Source organism: Anoplophora glabripennis, unplaced genomic scaffold (genome assembly GCF_000390285.2).
Source record: "Anoplophora glabripennis isolate ALB-LARVAE unplaced genomic scaffold, Agla_2.0 scaffold126, whole genome shotgun sequence".
In the NCBI taxonomy this organism is placed as follows: domain Eukaryota; kingdom Metazoa; phylum Arthropoda; class Insecta; order Coleoptera; family Cerambycidae; genus Anoplophora; species Anoplophora glabripennis.
Window position 1 is genome coordinate 1,029,554 of NW_019416477.1, and position 22,332 is coordinate 1,051,885.

Below are 22,332 nucleotides of genomic sequence, written 5' to 3' on the forward strand. Positions count from 1 at the left end.
TATGTATGTAATGCAAAATTATTATTATTATTATTATTATTATTATTATTATTATTATTATTATTATTATTATTATTATTTATAACATATTTTCTCATTTTTGTGAAAAAAATTATTGCAAAACAACCTACTCACGATTATTGTAATTTATAGAACTGAAATAAATGGATCATATTAAAATATCCTGAAAATAAACACCTACCTAACTAATTGTCGAAAACAAAATTGAAAAACAAAAATGTAATGTGGTGCAAATTGATAAAATTACATGGTTGATTTATATGCCGCTAAATATCTTGGCTGAATTTATAAAACGTATAGTGCCTTTGAGAAACTGAGTTTGCCGCATGATAAAGCATGTTCAATTACATCATTATTGACAGATTAATATGTTCTTATTAGAAAACCTTTCTAATGCATTAATTTACCTTGATACTTACATCGTGGGACTCGATAATCGTTCTTTGCATGAATTGGTTATTTGGCAAGAGCCATATTATATACAAATTTGATATTGGAGTACGTTTTTAAAATATGCTGTAATATTTGTTAAACAATTTAAAAACAGCACATGTTACAGCCGATATTTTAGCTAAAATATACCTATCATTCCTTTCAAAAAAATATAGAAGGGAAGAAAGGAAAGGGAAGTAAAGGAATATGTCGTCTTTCATCATTTTCATCGCAATAAAGACAATTTATTTTGACAAGTATTCATTTCACAATTAAGTTAAGCAATTAATTATTATATTTAGCCATTACTACTTGCTTAAAATTATGTTCTTAATTCTTAACTAGAGTTTACTCTATAAACATTTTTCCTGAGGGACACGGTATTCGAGATACGTGTTAAAGTTTACAAAAAATATATATATTTTCTGCCATACCTTCATAATGCGCTGACGGAATTGATTGAATTTACTACAGCGTATTCACTTAATTAGACCTCTTATTGAATGTAACATTAACCTCGTGACTTTAACCAGTAGCGTACTACTGAAGGTGCCGCCCCATTTTCCCAAGAAAAAAATACGCCACTGGCAGTTTTTTGTAAAAATAGTGTTACATTCAGGTACCGTTACGTTAAATGAAGTAAAAAAAAGTTTCTTGGCGTTTTTTAATAGAAGCAGCCGTTTAGGACATATTTGAGCTTATTTTTATTGAACTTTTTTAATAAATTAAGCCATTTATTTGTTTGTTGCATCGTTGTTTTAACCCCTGACGTGCTACTAAAGCTGCCGCCAACTTTTGCCAAGAAATTAATACGCCAGAATAATGGTTTTTGTAGAAAGAATTTTATTTCTGGAAAAAATATCAAACTAAATAATAAAATAACATTAAGTAACGAGTCCTTCTTGTTCAAAATTAAGTCCTTCTTTCACATGCTCTAATGAAACTATTATTTATAGAGAAACTTATCATGACATGATTTTCTCCAAGGAGATTATAATTCTTTTCTCTCTATTCTTTGCTACAATTCATCACGTGTTCATAAGTCCAAGAAGGATTGCAGCTTCAGGAATAAATAAACAACAAAACAACAAAATAAAAAACGCGAAAGAAAGAAAATAAAACCATGATTTCGAAAATACTCAGCAGTGCCAAAATTCTAATATTCTTAGTAACAAGCGAAATGTTTGCCTTTAATTAGTTATATTATTAGTCCAAGTTTAATAATGAGTAAATGTGAATCTTTTTTAAATTTCAATACCCTGTACCTCGAAAATCAATAGCTTTAGATTTTTAGTTTATTAGGATTCATTTTTGTCACAAATCATCCAAGAAACAAACTCCTAAAGTTATGATATTGTGTATATCTACAATCTGCAATATTCAAGTTATTCTGAATGGAAAAATATTCATAAAATTACATTTGTCTAGAGAAATTACAGACACATTAAATATTTTTATGTAATCGTACATTCACAGCTACTTTAAATCTCTTCCTAAGGTAATAAGAGCCTATTTACCTTTAGAATGTCACATATCAAATGTTTACAACTCAAAATTAGCTGCAAAGTATTTAATTACTACCCGTTTGAGTAAACTCTTGCGAAATGAGTCTAATTGCAGTGCCTCAAAGCCACACAAACCCAGAAGCAAAGGGAAAGAGAAACAACGCTCTTTGAACGGAATAATACCCGCAATAATAGAGCTCGAGAATTGTACCCTCGTTCTGATGAGATGATTATTTAATAATTGCCGCTTCTTTTGTTAGTCGAAAGATAAGCAAGCGTAATGTATAACAAAGTGTTTATCGAACAAACATTCACCTTTAACTAAGGAACCGACGGACGCCTGCGGCATCTGTAAAACATTTCTAGTTGTAGTTTAATATGCAAAACCAATCTCCTATGCCATAAATTATCACGGCAGTGGATCCCTGACCGGCAATATAATGGCATATATGGAGTTAATATAAAGTATGGTACACGTACCTTTATGTTTTCAGTCCATGTCATTGTCTGCGTTTAGATATGCAGGATGTATCTTTAAAGGAACACCCTCACAATATTAAAATTTCGAAATTGGGATGTTGCTGAAAAATCGTGCTATTAAATACCTTACATAAAGCGTAATTTCTTTGCGAATAGGGAATGTAAATTTTTTTTGCATTTGCTCAACTAAATATATGTACCTCAGTAGAAATTACAGCTACCAAAGTTGCTACTACAGGGGGATTTTAAAAAATTTGAAAACTGACAAGAAGGATCTGGTACAAGATAACAAAAAATGGTAAGAATAGAATTCGGAATGCAAAACAGAAGTAAAATTATTTTACTTTTACAGGGTGTTTGTAAATAAGTGCGAAATATTTTAGGGACTTATTGCCGAAGTTATTTTGTGAAAAAAAGTTCATATAAACGTAGGTAGAAATATGCTTCGTTTCCGAGTGTTTAAATTTAAATTTTTTATTTATTTTTATTAATTATTTCAGAGTTTTAAAGATATTGACTCGAAATTTGAGAGACGCTTCGGAAGAATAAATGTGCATTTTTTGGGGCGATCCGAATATTTCTATTTGGCCCAGTGGCGTTCGTACGAGTATGCCACAATCTCTTTTAATAAAAAAAAAAATGGTACGCTACTGACGTTTCCCCATTTTGATATTTTTTTAGAAATTCGCCATCAATTCTGAATGAAATTGGTCTCTTAATTTTTTTCGTGGGATGGTCCGTTTTTTGAGGGAAAAAGTAAAACATATTTTATTGTAAGTTGAGTATTTTTAATTTCTACTGATACATTATCTAGTAAGGTTTGCTGTCAATATTTCTAAATAAAATACAACCATCAAATTTCCTGTCAATATCATTAAAATTCTTTGAAATAATTAATAAAAATAAATAAAAAATTAACCTTTATAAGAAATGAAAAATGTCTTTTGAAGGATTGTCTTTTTAAATAACCCCTTTTTAAAAAGGAATTAATAACTTCATTTAACGAGAACCTTTTTTTAATATTTGAATTAGCCTAATACCTTTAAAGTAAAAAGACTTAATAATAGGAATACAATTTAGTTGAAGAGACAAATGTTAGAATTGAATAGGAAGAAATAATATTTCATATTAATCTGGACAGATTGTCACATTGTACAGGCTGGTCCATTTTCGATGGGATTTCAGGGAATCTCAGAAACTACTAATGATATGATAAATCTGACACCAAGTTCTCAAGCTCGATTTTCATGGCAAACTCGAATGTCAAATCAGAAATGTGCTATCTTCATTTGTTTCTGAGTTACAGGGCGTTTCTCGTTATTGTGACACTTTTGAACATGTCTGTATCTCAGCTGTTAAATAAGTTACAGTTAAAGTGAAAACTGCTCAAGACTAATTCTTTGGCGTAGAATTGAATGCCGGTATTAGATTTTTAGTAGGTCTTAAGATTCCGGAGTTATGACCCAAAGTTATAATTTTTTAAATGGAAATCGTAGCTGGTTATGACCTAAAAAAATGGAGATTTTTTTTTGCTTTTCAGCAATATACCACATGCTATAGTTATTTTTCCAAACACAGAAGATACGGGGTGTTTTATATATAAATTCGATCCTTTTTTACATTTTAATATGGCTGGCTATGAAAATACATACAAAACTATAATTCTTACTTTTACAAAACTCATATCTGTTGTAAAAATATGACGTTTATTTAAAATATATATTACAGATAAGAAAAGACAGAGTTTTCAAATTTTTATTCCACTTCAACTGAAGTTACAATATTAAACGTAAATTAAACAATAGTAAGTACCTACATCAATAAAAACTTTCAAAAATGATAGCTAAATGTTCAAATTGCCGTCCCTCAACTGTCACACATTTCACGCATCTTCTGGCAACGCTTCGGGTAGCATTCATTAAATGTATAGGTATTTGAAATATTATTAAAAGGAATTTTAAATATAATGTCTTTTAGAAAACCTCAAAGGAAAAAGTCCAACGGACTCAAATCAGGTAACCTAGCTGGCCATCTGAACGGTCCGTTTGTTCCTATCCACCTATGTCCTAAAATTTCGTTAGTATTATATTATCACACAAGTATATGTTGTGCATTTAAAATAAATGTCATATTTTTACAACAGATATGACTTTTGTAAAAGTAAGAATTATAGTTTTATCTGTATTTTCATAGCCGGTCATATTAAAAAGGAAAAAAAAATATAATTTATATATAAAACACCCCGTATCTCCCGTGTTTGTAAAAATAACTATAGCATGTGATATATTGCTGAAAAGCGGAAAAAAATCTCTATTTTTTTAGGCCATGGTCAGCTACGATTTCCATTTAAAAAAATATAACTTTGGGTCATAACTCCGAAATCTTAAGATCTACTAAAAATCTAATACCGGCATTCAATTCTACGCCAAAGAATTAGTCTTGAGCAGTTTTCACTTTAACTCTAACTTATTTAACAGCTGAGATACAGACATGTTAAAAAGTGTCACAATAACGAGAAACGCCCTGTAACTCAGAAACAAATGAAGATAGCAAATTTCTGATCTGACAGTCGAGTTTGCCATGAAAATCGAGCTCGAGAACGTGGTGTCAGATTTATCACATCTTTAGTAGTTTCTGAAATACCCTGAATTCCCATCGAAAATGGACCAGCCTGTACACACTATACTTTAAAGTTTTCGTCTTGACAAAAAGTCTTGCATTGTATATACAGAAGCTTGCAAGCCGTGACCCACAGATTCTTTGGGTGAAAATAATAGGACTTTTCTTACGCTACTTCTCAGTTGCTTCTTTTTCAAGATATAGTCTCAACATTACAAGTGAAGAGAGATTCTTATTAATAACTGCATTATTTTCTAAGACGGTAATATGAATCTTTGCACAGATCTTTTACCTTATACATTTTTTTGTAATTTTGTTAAAAAAAATTGAAGCGAGCACCAGGAAATACACATTAATCGCCTCAACTTTATCCTGCGCACATTTATGGTTTTTTAGATCAAAGGTCACTTTTATTGATATTAATCCACTTATTGTTTAAAATTCTCTAAGCTAGGCGACAAAGATGTCTTATCTTAATATTAAATTATTATAATTAGGAGAATAATTAGAATATTTAGAATATTTGACTAAAACCTTTCCAAAAAATTAAAGTCAGTATTTGAAAATACACCATATTTTAAAGAATTTGTCATTAATGAAAAAAAAATAAATGAAATGGAAACAGATTTGATCTAAAACACGATATCACTGAACCATAGGCGTGAAGGAATTAAGTTGTGGAATAAAAGATTTGTAGGCAAAAGGTAAAGTTTAAACAACACAGTAATTTTGACACCTTGTATTTTGAATTAAAAAAAAAAAATGCCTACATGAAATACGGTATTAGGAAGTCCCATAACTTTTACTCAATCTGTGATTCACAGCTCAACTTTTTACAATAACCTGTATAATTTAATACCAATTAACACTCAAAAATCTATTGGTTGTATTCGTCAATCGAAAATGATGTCATGGCTATTAGAAGCAGGAATGGGAGATAATAATTTTGAACATTTTTAAGATTATTTTATTATTTCAATATATCACGTAGATAATTATGTGTTTTTCATTAGTAGGTACTATTTGGATATATTTTTCATTACATATGATCATTAATTAAACTAAATATTTCTAGAGTAGGTATACATTATTTTATGAGAATTTTAAAAAAATGTTTGGAATTAATTTGAAGTGGCTTTAAAGTAAAGCGAAAATATGACATAAAATAACTTGAACCTAATATAATCTAATAATTTTCCACGAGAAAAAATTGTTTTTATCGTCGACGACGCAATTTAATTAAATTGGTAAATCTTACACGAAACGTTAATTCGGAGGTATAATTACCGGAGATCCGATCCACATAGAACTAAAACGCCGAAATGCCTTTGATCGATCCCTTCGATTAAATTCCATTTATTCGGTAAGCGCGGTGTAAAGCTAGCCGCACACAGAAAGCTGTGCTGTGCTAAATTTAGGAAATCTGTGAGACTTCCTTTCCCCATTTACTTATTGTCTTTTGATTTTCTCGTATTACTTGATTTTTATATAAGTATTATATTACATAAGCACACAAAAAAAATGTCAAGACCCAGAGGGTAGACCCCCTTACCCATCGGTTTTTGGGGCGCTGAAACCAAATATGACCATAACAAATATTTTAACTAGCCATTTCCCCGTTACCACCCCCATACACCCCCTTCTGGGAGTTGAAATGTCAATTCTCATACAACGTCGAGTAGGGTGAGTATTCCTATGTTTTCTGGGCCACTAATAACGAAGAAAACTACTAAAAATGAATAAGACCCCCTCGTTACCCCTTACCTTACGTCACTTTACCACCCCCATACACCCCTTTATGGGGGTTGAAGTGTCAATTATCATACAAAATCGAGTAAGTTGTATATCCCTACGATTTCTAGGCTGCTGAAAACAAGAAGACTACGAAAATTAATGCAACCCCCTCGTCAACCCTCAGCACCCTTTGTCACCCACATACACGCCATTATGAGCGTCGGAATGGCAATTTTCATACAAAGTCAAGAGGGGTGTGATTCGGGTTAACTTTTGAGACGAGTCCCCTCGTCTCTCATAGTTCAGGGTACTTTTTCAACCGTAAGTCTTCCCGAAATCGGAGTACTTTTTCAACTTTCCAATGGGTGTTCGTGTGAAAACCTACCGGTTCGTGAGAAATAAGAAGGTTCACCCGCTGAACAATCGTGACGGTTGAAAAAGCACCCTGATTTGTGAGAGGCGAGGGGATTTACAGTTGAAAAACTACCCTGAACTATGAGAGACGAGGGGAATCGTTTCAAAAGTTACCCTGAATCACACCCCACTTGACTTTGTATGAAAATTGCCATTCCAACCCTCATAAGGGCATGAATGTGGGTGGTAAGAGTTGACGAGGTTGACGTAAGCATACACAACCCACTCGACTTTGTATGAAAATGGACACTTCAACACCCATAAAGGGGTGTATGCGAGTGGTAAAGTGACGCTAGGGGTAACGAGGGGGTCTTATTCATTTTTGGTAGTCTTCTTCGCTCTTAGTGGCCCAGAAAACATAGGAATACTCACCCTACTCGACTTTGTATGAGAATTGACATTTCAACTCCCAGAAGGTGTATGGAGGTGGTAAAGGGGAAATGGCTAGTTATTTTTTTTATGATCATATTCAGTCTCAGTGACCCCAAAAACGGAGGGGTGGGGGGTCTACCCTCTGGGTCTTGACATTTTTTTTGTGCCTGTGTTATCTTTGTTCCATAAATACGGATTAAAACGGATATCATCGCTTTTTATTAACTGCACAAAAGCCAGGTTCACACAACACACTGCTGAATTAGTCAAGAATGATGTGCTAGCAAGCACCGGCATTTTGAGTTGCATTTATTTACTTTGATTTGTTTTTTTTGTACTTAATCGTTAATAGAAAACGTTCTATAAAATTAACTATTCCACATACTGGGTTACTTTGTAGATAAGTTTATTTTTTATATTATATTATTAAGTATTTCTAAAGGTAACTTTTATTAAATATGCAAGGTGTTCCTGAAATAAGAGCGTTTCTTGAAAAGGGTGATAGGGGGCACGAAAATGAGCAAGTAAAATATTACGCTTTAAATTGAAAAAAAAAAATTTCACATGAAGGTTTAAGCAAATTTAAAGGCGTACCTGTTGCGGCAGCCAACTGTATCATCGTTGCCGCCCGCCGCAGTGAGAAAAAACTGGTGGTGGTTTTGGTTTAAATTTTGTGTTCGAAAATGCTGAAATTTATTCAAATCGCGCTTAAAAGTAACACAAAAATTAAACGAATAAACGAATTACCTACTTACCAATAGACGATATGGTCTACAAAAATTGTTCAAAGTTATTTCCATGTGCTAATAAACATGCTTCTAAACGACGTTGTTAAAGATCTGCTATATCGACAATAGGCGTTCGTATGTCAAAATTCACAAATTCCGTAAGGCATTTGTTAAAAACTCTAAATAAGCAGCACCATTTAAACGAGCTGGTACCACTGTCGGACCGAGTAATCTGTCACCAAAAACACCACACCACACATTCACTGAAAACCGTTGCTGCAACCGAGATCTCTGTACAACGTAAGGGTTTGCATCACATTAATAGTGAATGATGTAAAAATTTAGTATGGCATCTCAAGTAAAACAACATTCATCCGTAAAAAGCACCTTGCTTGTAAAATCCAGATCTTGCGGTATTTGATGGCAAAATTCCACACGGGGCTGAAAATCATTATTATTTAATAGTCCAGTCATTATAGACATGAAACAGCCTCTTTCGGGAAAAAAATACTATTAGAAGTTTCTCTGCGGAATATTATTCGGAAACATGTTATAAACAAAATATCAAAAAATCAACTCGAGATTAGTTGAGAAACTTTATTTAAACAATGGTCAAAGTTATGGAAAAGTGGTTTTTTGACTCGCATTATAAAACTGTTATCTATAGCGAAAAAAGGTTTATACAAAAAATATAGGTATTAAATAAACTATTAAAATGAGACAAGTCCGATGATTAAATTCCGATAATTTGTTTATGCGCGAGAGCTCAAAAATGGTCGAAAATTGCCGTTTTTTTTAATTGCTAATAATTAATGCAATTTTCATGGCAGACACTTGTAATTCAGAATTTTTTAAGCTCTTTGCACCCTTAATAAGTGGTAAAAATTTCAGCCCGAAAGATTCATTAGTTTGGCGTTGGCGGAATTTGTTATCTAAGAAGATGCCGTTTTCAATTCATTTTCCCAACCTGACAGGCGTTGTAGAGTTTCGATCATTAGTTGCTTTTGTACCTAAATAGTTGTACTGACATATGCATTTACTGAGAATTTAATTTTTGAAATTTAGTTTGTTTAAAAATGTTAATAGGTATTTATTAAATTGTTAAGATAGGTAATTATTATACAATGAAATAGTAACCTCTATAGTTTAATTAGTACTATTTTTCCTCGAATTTAAAAAAAAATGGTTGTTCTAAGTTGATTAGAAAGAAACTGAGATATATTTTTATATTTAATCGCTATGACGTTAATTATTAATATTAAGAGCCGAAATTTGGAGAGAGTATACATTAAGGACTATATTTTCATGTCTTACATTAACATTAAGATGAAATCAACTATATTCCACAGAGAAACTTCTAATAGTATTTTTTCCCGAAAAAAAGCTATAATAAATGGAATATAATGCCTGAACCCTTTGTCTATGTTATAATAGTTCCCGCAGTATACGCCACACGGTACTTTTTGATACACCCACTTTTCGACCAGCCTGACGAGTACTGTGCCTCTAATCTTCCTCAACGAGGTTTACGATGTTTTCTTCGTTGTCGAAAACATGTTGCGGCCTCTCCTGTCTACGACCTTTATATGTCAGGTGAACATTCCCGGTATCCCGTAACCTGCCTTTTGCACTGTTCTGTTAGATTGTCGTCTGTTACGGTACTGGACCGCATACAAAAGACACACAAAGGACAAAGGATACAAGGACAAACCTCATTTAAATTGTACTCCGTGTACATTCTCCGTATATTAACACCATATCTGCCAATTCGTGATCAGAAAACATTTTATATAGGTACTAGCACCAGCTAAGTAATACTGCAACACACAACTAAAGAACACAAAACATACGGACCTACACTTAGATTTGCTTGATTGTGGAAGTCACATGGAACGTCAGCCAATTAGCAAAGCGCTTCACGGATGTAGCAAGTCCAAAGCATTCTGGCTGTGCACGTGCACAATATGCACAGGGTCGGCTTACATTTATGGTTAATTTTCGTAATTAATTTTCTCGAAAACAGAAGCATTTAGACAATCAGTTGTTTAATAAAAGTTGCTCATTTGTCCTCTATCGCCCTTTTCAGAAACACCCTGTATAATAATATTTACATTAGCAAACAATGTGGCTAGAAATCTTTATATCTTAGATTGTAATAAAAATTAAATTTTTCCTAATTTTCCTTATTTTCCCATTTTTACTCCGTATAACTTTTCCGGAAATTGTAAACCTCTAGGCTCTAGGCCCTTGACGTACCAAGCCCTCCGCGATAGCGGGTCAGAGAAGTTATATAGAGCTATATAGATATAGAGGACGTTCCGGCCCTGACCTTCCTTATAAGTGATAATGTACAGGAAAGTGCTGGCAATGATTCTTTTCGAAGTTGCGAAAGTTACGAAGCGTTGCCCGTAAATCATATTTTCACACCAAAAACTATCAAAAGAAATGTATTACATTTTTATAATATTCTCTATATTAAATTTAGTCACAATCATTCAGTCGGTCAATCCAGTCTAGTCAGAAACGCTGTTAGAATTAGGCTAACTCTGTTTTTCTGCTTAAATGTATAAGTACCTGATATTATTTAAATAAAACGCAACTAGAAAGATCGAATTTTTTTGGGTAATTTAACTGATATGAGTAGAAGCTGAAGTCAAAACAATCAAGAAAGCGGATGTACTTCTTCGAACCCAAGATCTTCAAGAAGCTCAACTTCACTGATTGTGAGAGCCTAGGCAGTCCGACTATGACAACACAGCAAACCCCTCGGTGTATGGCTAGCTTTAAGTGTATTTTAAACACGCGGACGGAATGACTGGCAATACGGATCAGATTCGACAAGCAATCACGATTCCATCGAATTATATCGGACCCATAAGGTTAATGCCGGTTAATGAGGATAAGCGGCGCATACCTGAAACAAGTGAAGATCGTTTCGGGGGCGTGCCAGGAGAAACCTTACCATGAATCTGTAATTCAGTTGGCACCATACCGATCGAGTCGCGTGATATCCGTAACGTGGCAGGGATGCGCATATGAAGAGAAGCTTTCAGTTCGGTCGGCCCTTATGAAAACCCCCCATTCATGATTTTTATCGGAACACACTGTAACAAATCGTCCGGACCTGGAGACTTGTTATATCTTTGATCCACAAACCAAGGCTACACGCAGAAAACATTGTCATCAAAATTCACACAACCGTAGTAAAAATAGAGGGAAGTGCTGGGTAATATATAATTCTCTTTTTATTGTGATTTACTTCATTAGTCTAGAGGGCGGACAATGTGTGTCTTTAACCCGAAGATTAGGTCAAATTCGGGTAAAGATGCGTACGCGTTCAAAAATATATTGTATGTAAACTATGCAAAATATAATTACTATGTATAACAAATATATCGTATTGTCCTCGCGAAGATTTTTATCCTTTATTTGAAATCCGTAAATCATGTGAACTGATAAAACAATGAGAAAATAATTAAGTTAATTTAGTTCTAAAGAAATGAAATGACACTCGCGCTCATCTCTAGTCCATCCGTCGACATCGGTTGCGTTTATCAAATTCCTATTGGTCAGAATTCAAACTGCAGCCCTGTTATGAATGGAGCGTGGATTGGACTATTCTATCATGTGCGTCGCCTGAGAATGTTCGTTACATTAACTCCTAATTTCCAATTAAAAGAACGACGCTATTTTTAACTGGTCTTTATTTAATAAATATGTAGTTATACAGTTTCTGACTTTCTAAATATTTTATAAAGCCTAAAAATATATGTACCGTGGAATTTTCGTGAATTATCACTTAAATTCCCGATGCATACCCGACACGCCACTGCGTCATGGATAATGTATCTAAAAAAATAGGTTTATGAATGACATATCTATGTTCAAGGTTAAAGACACTAATTGTCCGCTCTCTGTATTACTATTGAGATAGCAAAATTGAACAAAATGTAGACATATGTAAAAAGTCCGCGGAATTAGAATATTTAATCAGAAAAACAATTGAACCACAGATTCGTTGTACGACTATTACTCAATTTTTAATTTCAGCGCTCCATTTTCGAGATACAAGGTTCATAATTAAGTTTTTAAAAACGATTTTTTAATAACTCCTTTGTTCTAACACACCTTTTGAGCAATTTTGGTTGAAACAATCGAAGTGGAACCGGAGAAAAAAGAAAGAAATTTTTTTCTGGTTGAGAAATACTGTTAAGTAAAACATTTCTTTTCCTAATTTCTATCTCTTTCAAAGTTGTGATTTAGTTTAATTTACGCGATATTGTACCTTCTTTGGATATGTGATGACCTATCCGTCAATTTTTCTTAGGCAATGTTCCTCCATAAGTTCCAACAGCCAAATTAGAAATGGGACGCTGGCGCTGTTTTGAATTTCATTAATTTACTTGTTAACAATTACCTAGTTACTAGATTTTTCTAAACAGCCTTTGAAAACAAAAATGAGAAGACGACTGCTTGCCAAAATAATAATTAATAAAGATGTCTAAAACCTATTATTCTTGAAGTATTTAGGAGAATTGGTGAAAGGATGTTTTGTCACTTCCTGAAATGACAGATATTCTGTTGATTATCTATATAAATAAAAATTAAATATTGTTCATTTGTAAGCGCATCATTTGAGAACGGCTGGACCGATTTGGCAATTTTTTTTTAATGTTCGTAGTAGTCCGAATAAGGTTTATAGGGAAAGAAAAATTGGAAAAGTTGCCCGGAAAATTGGAAAATTCGGGAAAAACTGCTTTTTTCTATGGGATAAATTTGGACAGGACAACGTCTGTCGGTTCAGCTAGTGGGTAATAAAATTAATCATAATGTTCTAATATCCTAAACTAAATTATTTCCCTTACATTGTCATAGCCGTGAGAATATCCAAATAAACTAAAAATAAAATAATAATATCCCTCATATGCAAAAATTTGCAATATCTCGTAAATTACGCTCTAAATCAAAGTTCTGCAAGAGACATAAAAATTAGAAAAAAAAGTTTTGTTTTAAAAATAGTATTAATTAATTTTCGGCAAATCTGGAATTTTAATTAAATTAATTTTAATTTAATTAAAAATAAAATTAAATAAAAACTAATTAAATTTAATAAAATAATACAAAAAAAATGCAGTTTTTTTTCCAAAAAAAAAAAATTCAAGCCATATCTTTTTATGTTGACACTCGATTATTTTTCAGACTGCATATTCTGATTTTATGGCATTCAAATGTCGTAACAGAAAAAGTGTAAATTGCAATATAAAAAAAAATATAAATTGCAATAAAAAGAAAATTATATATGACCTGTAGAAATTGTGTAAAACTTACAATAAGTATTGTTTGAAAATTTGAGAAAATCTACAATTTCACAATTATTTAACAATAATCACAATATAAATGTAGAATTTTCACCCAATTCTCGACTATACCCATTTGTGCTATAAATTGTACGAATTTTCACATTTTCAAGTTTTTTTTTCCTGTGGGTTTATAACATAAAAACGTTTTAATAAATAAATTCATCAGATAACCATAATGAAGTATTTTAAAGATGTAATTTTTTTTAGGACGTTGTTCTCTATATAGAATTTAAAAAATAGGACAAGCCATTAACCACATAAAATTAATTAAACAAAAATAACGGGGTTCTCCTTGTGCCATTTTTTGTTTAGGCACTTCCTTTTCAAGATAGGGTGTCAAAATAAAAATCGACATACTTTTTGTGTAGCTTTGACTTTGGTTAAAATAATCGATACACAAACAGAGGAAAGGAGGTTGTAGTAGCGATTCAAGTTTTTCCTATATACGACTTAAATTATTTCAAATCAATGAATTGTTGATTTTCTTTTTCGTTATTGTATCGTTACGAAATATATCAACTTCTTTGGTTATATGAGAGTAAAATACAAATTTTAAAGGACTAACAAAAATTAAATGTTATTTGGCAAATTCACAATTAGAATTGGTAAAATTAAGCAACTAGAAACAGTAAAAAAGGTATATTAAAATTAAAACTCATCACATAGTTAAAAATTAATGATTTAAATTGATACAAATTAATAAATAATTTAAATTAAATGTTCAATTGGTATATCTGCCACTTTAATTGAGAGTGAAAGAATGTTTAAAAATTTAATTCGTTTTCACAATTGTCAAACTGACACCACGGATTTTGTGCTATTTTAGCTGTTACACTTAGAAAAAACATATCCGAACCGATACGATTCAAGGACATGTTTATAATTAGTTACGAAATTGATCGATATAAAAAAGCATTGTATATGTATGTATCTACCATAGACGTACACCAAAAAACATAGGGGAGATCAGTAGGTAAAGCATTCCCGTTTCCTTCGTTCACGATTCGATTTGTCTCATCAACATTACGCAAGAAATATATCGGCATAAGATTAGAGTCTGTGCAAATTTTACTTTGAACGACTTAAAATACAATGATGTTATATTAGTCAAAATTATATATATTTTTTTCATTACTAAACCCTGTATCTTAAAAAAGGGATGCGGAAATGAAAAATAGTGTAAGTACCACTATTTTCATTAACGAACTTATAGTAATGTCTTGATTTCGTTTTTTATAACACCTTGTGCAAATCGGAATAATAGTCCAGTTAAACTAAAAAATATCAGTCAAGCAACCTCACGTCATACAGTTCACTAAATCTTTATATCAAAATACAATCTACTTGGCAATTTTACACAATTTTTTTCGTAGATAAATTAAGTAATGTGATTAATTGTAAAACTTTTAAGAAACGGTCCTTATTTACGAGTTTTTCATTTATTTCCTTCTGTGCTTTACACAAATTAGCCCCCAAAAAATATCACAACAATGAAACATGAATTCTATACAAATTCCTTTTTAAGGCATTTATTTTTTTTTCTTTTCTATTTTTTTTCCTTCATAATAAAACCAACTGATTATTTGTTTCAGCTTGCAACTGCAACGAAGCTGGATCCAAATCTCAAACATGCGACAATACTGGCACTTGCCTTTGCAAACCCAATTACATCGGAAAAATTTGCGACAGATGCAAAGTAAGGACTAAAACCTAGAAATAAATAGAATTCGGATCAGAGCATGTACAAAATGTCAATTGTACTTCAGAAAATGTTAAAGTTCAGAATTTGTCATTTCAAAATTTCAGAAAAATGTTCAGCAGTATTTAAAAACATGGAATCTACACATATCGGACAGTTAATTATTATTATTAATGTCCTACAGTTGATAACTGTATCATGTGAGCCCATAATGGAACAATAAGATTAATTTTAAATTCGTTGGTATGATTTTTAAATCCTAATACCTATGGGTTATGTTTTTTATGAAGTATTTGTGTGGTATCTTTTAAATACATTTAATTTTTTCTAAAATAACATTACATAGCCCCAAATATAAATGACAACTGAAACGCAGTTTAGATTTTCTGAATAAAAACTGATGGGTTATTCTTAAATAGATATGATTAATCAATCTAAAATTCAAATTATGCTTTCTGAAATACGTCTGGAAAAGATGTACTTAGAATTACATTAATCAATTTTCAGGACGGCTACTGGAAAAATCGAAACAAAGACTGTGTCTACTGTAATTGTAACAAATACGGGTCAATACCAAATAGCTTTTGTGACAAAACAACTGGAAGGTGCCACTGCAAAGAAGGAGTTACAGGTGCCGCTTGTGACAGTTGCAAGTCGCTATACTACGGGATAACTAAAGAGGGATGCATAGGTAAGTTTATATTTAAATTTTCTAATTTGAGAATGAATATGTGATGTCCCAACATTCCATATGCTATGAAACTATAACAGATTCTTGGGACAAAACAAAACGATTTGACTAAAGTTATATCTATCCAGTTTAAATGAAAATTGCTAGTATCTGTGTACAAAAATCGTTTGTTAGCACAGTAACCGTAATTGCATTTACAGAAACGAAAAAAATAGTCCCTCCCCCAAGCAAATATACTCATATTTTTTTGCAAGTACCTAACCTTACAAGTTCATGTCATTTTCTTGTATTTCTGACAATTTTCAAGTAATTAATCGGAATTTCAGTACAAATCTAATCTAATTATCATCCAAAATTTGATCTGTTTGATAATAAAAATAAAATACTTTGTGTGTACCTAGTTTACAATCCTCTAACTGGATGTTGTTTCATGAAAATTATTGGAAATTACTACAATGTTCAGTAGAAACAAATAATTCAGTAAAAAAAAATATTGCACAGGCATCAGATATCTCCTATTGTGTAAATAGTGCCTAACAAATTTGAATTTCTGTGACTATTCTTATTAGACGAGCGTTAAATTGAATTAATTCGACGAGAAATTATACTGCGCCAAATTCGGTTCATTAAAAAAGTGTATAAATAATGTGCCCAAAGTAGTCACTAGTGACGATCGCTAATGTCAGCCGGTCCAGTATGAAAAGTCAAACAACGTTGTTGTTGCGGTTAGTGCTTGATTGAGTGACCTTCGAAAGAAGGCTCGCGATGCTCGTCTACCTTATGGACGATTGTATGTCGGTGTATCTACTCATAGACATATTCTAGACAGGGCGATTCAGAACTTATCCAAAACCAAAAATTTTAAATGTACAGGAGACTCTTACAAATACAATTTGTAAAGAAAAAATCAAAAAGGGTAGAAAATTATTTAAAAATACACTTCTGCACGGCACTCGAAACTGGTCCACTGTAAAACCTGACCTCGCACATGCGACCGACATGACGGCAAAGTGTAATAAAACAGACAAAAACTTTCGCAAGAAAAGAAATAAATAGAATTTTATAGCACCTATTTTATATCAAATTCAAGCAAAATTCAACTGCTTTCGCCGTTATTGTTATTATTAATTAATAAAATTGATTTGTGGTTTTAAATAATAAAATAATTTTACATAAGGACCTACCTAATGTTACAACAACTGTTCCAAATTTTATCCATGGACGTGTAAACACATTTGGGTCCGTCTTACTCAGTTTCTACGAACTAACACAAATGTTGTCTTACTTCACCATAACACAAATGCTTCACCATAATACATTATGTTCTCTTGCTTCACCATGAATTAAAACGATATCATCAACATGCAAGCCATTTTTGACACTAACTACTAAAAAAAACTATCGTAAACACCAGATAACAGGTAAACACTAATGCAACGACGATTGTAAAATCGGATTACAGTATTCGGAGTTGCTGAGGCCACGTGGCTCTCCACGTTTATTGCGAATGACGCTAGAGACTACAGTTGTCCAGCTATGTAATGGTTGAATGTACTACAACTTCAGTAATTTTTTTCTCTGAAACCATATGGATTTTACAAAAATTTTTTTAAGATATCGACTCCATTTCTCATGCCGCATCTATCCCCAAATTTTTTTGGATAAGTTGTGAATCATATAAGAAATTTGGTCAAGATTAGTATAGAAAAAGATACCGTCCCTCGGAAAGAATGTGAAACAGTTGGTCTCTCATCTAAGCAATTTTAAGCAAGTAGAGTAGTTAAAATTTCGAAGTTGATGTTGCTCATTCTCCCTGGTGTCGGTCGATGGTTAGTCATAGCAGCAGAAATAACCTCATGTAAAATCAAAAATGAACGAGGGAAAAAGAGAAACCCCCAAGAATCTGTGGTACTTTCATATACATAAAATATTAGAACACCCTATCCCGGAAATGGTTGAAAAAAATGTTTGTACAAAAATTCCTATTTGGCATTCCATTTGGACCAAGACACCCATCTATTTTTTTATAATTTGTGTCTTTCTAGATATACTTAAATCAATTACGATGATCCAGTGTGTAATCCAGACCTTCTGCGAATTTTTAGATGCAATTTTTCGGAAAATAATTTTAGATATTTTCTTATTAAATTCTGGTTCCAGTTAGCATCCTTTAAAACTCCATTACCTCAAATATCAATTTATGATGTATAATATTTTTTATACAGACTTTATTAATTTGTAAAAAGAGAATGCTCAAAAGACTGTTCAAAATTTTAAAGACGACGTATTATCATAATCGGTTCAAGAAGTATAACTAGAAGCCTATTATATACAAAAAAAGTTACAGGGTATCCCGAAATTCATGCAACAAAATTCGGTCATAGATTCTTTAGACAAATTTAGGGGACCCGTATTTTTTCTTTTTGCCAACTGGCCCCCTCTTTCGGAGTTACAGCCCCCTAAAATCTACCCCTAAGAAGTCTTTTTTATATCTCAAAACCATGTTGTACGAGAACCACTAAATTTGGTACACAGGGGTTTTATGACATGTGGAATCTCACAGTGCTACGCTTTTTGGCGAGAAACCCCCTTAAGACACTTCTTCGTGGGGCCCCTTGTCTTTGGAACCAGAAAAATTTGGTTGCAAATTTGACTTTTTTTTAAATTATTAGTTAGCTAGAAAGCCATTGAATTTAGAAATTTTTTTGTCACTTGTTTCGAAAAATGCAATGTTTTTGAGGAAAATGGCAAATCACGATATGCATTGGATCACATTTTGACATTTTTTTCGAAAAAATTGCATTTTACGAAGAAAGTATAAAGTGACAAAAAGTTTCTAAATTTAATGGCTTTTTAGTGGACTGATCATTTTTAAGAAATTGAAATATGCGACCAAATTTTTTTGGCTCCAAAAAGAAGGGGGCCCACGAGAAATTGTCTTAAGGGGGTTCCCCGCCAAAAAACGTAGCACCATCAGATTGCACATGTCATAAAACCCCTGTGTACCAAATTTAGTGATTCTCGTACAACAGGGTTCTGAGATATAAAAAAAAGATTATTCTTAAGGGCGGACTTCAGGGAGCTGTAACTCCGAAAGAGAGGGTCACTTGGCAAAAATAAAAAATACGGGTCCCCTAAATTTGTCTTAAGAATCTGTGACCAAATTTTGTTGCATGAATTACGGGACACCCTGTATATTTGAATCCACATATACATACGTATATTGTATATATGTATATTGGTCCAAAATAATAATGAAAGAAATCAAGGAATGTTGAAACTGTTTCAATCTTGATGTGATTGATGATGAAGTTGTTTCCCATACAGGACAATTTTTCATATTATTATAGGATTTATTCCAAATAAACAGGTTATAAAGTCGATTCTCTATCTCCTTTCACATTTTTAAAAATATGTTGTAAAGTTCGCAAGGATAACTTTACAACATATTTAAAGAAATTAAATTATCAACAGATAATTTCTTACTACAAAACTTAATAATTAAATTACAAATTTTTTCAGCATGTAATTGTAACCAAGATGGATCTCAATTTCAAACATGTAACAGTACTGGCGACTGCCTGTGTAGACCTAATTATAATGGAAAAACTTGCGCAACCTGCAAGGTAAGAACTTAAAGTAGATACTAAAGGGGAGAAATAAATGTTCTTTTAACCATATTTCCTTACTATTAGAGATAGGCCCGTCAATATTTTATCACTATAATCAAAAATTATTGTCTGTGAAAATCAGTCTATACTAAATTTTCATCAAAAAATTCCAGTTTCCATGTGTCAATCACTGCTATTTAATAAATTTTTGTCAATATAATTATAATTCCTTTATTCAGCTAAAATGAAATACAATTTACATTTTTCAAAAAATATCTGACATTTTATCTCAATTCTAATACTTAGTGTTAATTAATATTATACAAAATTTGTAAAATTCTTTATACAAATTTGTGAGAACTATATTATGGGAGTTAATATTTACTCCATTCATAATAGATCGAATGAAAAACAATAACACAAGACAAACAAGACTATAGCTGAAATAAACCTGATTTTTAGGACGGTTATTGGAAGAACCGAAACAAAGACTGTGTCAAATGTGAATGTAACAAATACGGGTCAGTACCAAATACCTTTTGTGACAAAACAAGTGGAAGATGCCACTGTAAAGAAGGAGTTACAGGTGCCACTTGTAACGCTTGCAAGCCTCATCATTATGGAACAATAGAAAAAGGATGTAAAGGTAAATTGAGTTAAGTTATTTATCCTATGATAAACTTATTTTTTTTAATAAATAAAGGTAATTATACTGCATGGGATGTATTTGTGAAAACATCTTGCTGAATTTACAGAATGCGACCCATGTGACAAACCCGGTCATATATGTGATCCCCAAAACGGAAAGTGTGTTTGCCCTTCATTAACAGCAGGAGACAATTGCCGACAGTGTGCACAAGGCGCTTGGGGGTACGTACCTGGTACCGGCTGTAAGGTAAGCTATCTCATCAGTTGTTAAAAATTGTTGCTTTGTAATTTTCCAAAAAGGCATTTGGATTTAAACATATAGATATTTGTAAATGCTACACTTTCGAGATATCTACAGTGTGTTCAAATTTAATATTGCAATTGCCAAGTACAGAAATAAGATCTTATAAGAATTATTATTACATTTTTCCAAACGCATTTCAGAAAGCAAATATATTTCAGAATTAGACAAAAGTATTTCAGAAAGTGAAATTATACAATATTACAAAGAAATTTAATATTTACATTATTTTTTTTAAAGTTTTTGATGCCGTCATTATCATGAATAAAATTTGAAGTGACTTGTTGTAAATTTGCATGAGGTTCCGATGAAGTCATTTAAGTCTTTGGACACAATTTTCTGTTTTTGTGTTATTATAAGCTTTAAAATCCGTCATGGTCAACTGCAAGGAATTATGGTTTTTTTTAAGAAAAAAATCCAACTAATTCTCAGTCAATGTCATGTGAAATACCAGTTCAACTTTTTAGATTTTGTAAAAAAAATTTTAACATAGTTTTTGAATTTTTTTGATATAAATAGAATTTCTAGTTTCCCAATGTTACTCGGGTGATGCTAACTAATTTGTTTTTTTTTCCACAGTTAAAAAAAATTGTACAGATTATCGTATAATATAATAATAATATAAGTATCGCCCAAATAAAACTAGAGAACCATAAAATTTACTAGGCTGAAGTTCAAATGATGCTTTCTGAAATACAATTGACCGTTTCTGAAATACATCTGGAAAAGGTGTATTACAAAAACACTACAGACCCGCCACAGTACTAAATGGCCTATGAATAAATCTTATTGTTTTTTATTAGTTGTGCCAATGTTCGCAAAATGGAAGTTTAAGTTCACACTGCAACACAGTTAATGGAAAATGCGATTGTAAAACTGGGTATGAAGGTGAAAAATGCGAGAAATGCAGTTTTGGTTATTACGGATACCCAAACTGCAAAAAATGTAACTGCAACCTGCTGGGCACCAACAAAGAAGACTGTCAAGATAGTAACTGCAAATGCAACGACAATGGAACTTGCAGGTGCAAAGTAATATTTTTAAACAACTTTTTAATTAATCATATTATAGTTAACTGAAATGTTGGTTTGCAGGAAAATGTTCAAGGGACCAAATGTGACGCCTGCAAGCTTAAAACTTTTAGCTTAACTAAAGAAAACCTCAAAGGTTGTACACAATGTTTCTGTTTTGGTAGAAGTAAAAGATGTGTAGATGCTCAGTTGAACTGGGATAAAATACGAGTAAATAAAATAAACAACAAAAGTAAAAGACAGGTAAGAAACAAATATTGTTAGTTTCGATAAGGGCTTACAAATGTCAAGGTTTTATTTTTAACAAAAGTATCTATTGAAGATAGAATACTTATTGTATTAGTTATTGTAGGCTATTAATAACGATTATTGGAAACTACCTAATAAATTCATGGGCGACTTGACAACCTCTTACGGGGGTTATTTAACTGTAGATCAGGGGCAGGGCTATTTCACTGTAAAATTAGAAGGCAATGGAGTTGGTTTGCAATCAAGTTCATCAAGTAATGAGCTTCAATTAGTTGAAAGCAATTGGAATATAGAGTTTAGAAATCCACAATTTCCAAACAGTTGCCAATCTAAGTTAACCAGATCTTGCTTTATGGTTGTTTTACAAAACGTCACTTCCTTTCTAGTCGAAGCCAATAACAGGTAAATTGTATTCAATTTAATCTCAGTAACTATTC

General features: G+C 32.1%; 1 protein-coding gene across 1 annotated transcript in view; it reads left to right on the forward strand.

The window, feature by feature from the left end:
- LOC108906185 (laminin subunit alpha-2) overlaps positions 1-22,332 on the forward strand; it is a 110,667-nt gene that overhangs the window by 79,630 nt on the left and 8,705 nt on the right. The window contains exons 2-9 of the mRNA XM_018709390.2: positions 15,258-15,361; positions 15,872-16,055; positions 19,578-19,681; positions 20,129-20,312; positions 20,422-20,561; positions 21,419-21,646; positions 21,710-21,889; positions 21,999-22,297. Coding sequence (XP_018564906.1) covers positions 15,258-15,361; positions 15,872-16,055; positions 19,578-19,681; positions 20,129-20,312; positions 20,422-20,561; positions 21,419-21,646; positions 21,710-21,889; positions 21,999-22,297 — 1,423 coding nt within the window. The remainder of the gene's footprint in view (positions 1-15,257; positions 15,362-15,871; positions 16,056-19,577; positions 19,682-20,128; positions 20,313-20,421; positions 20,562-21,418; positions 21,647-21,709; positions 21,890-21,998; positions 22,298-22,332) is intronic.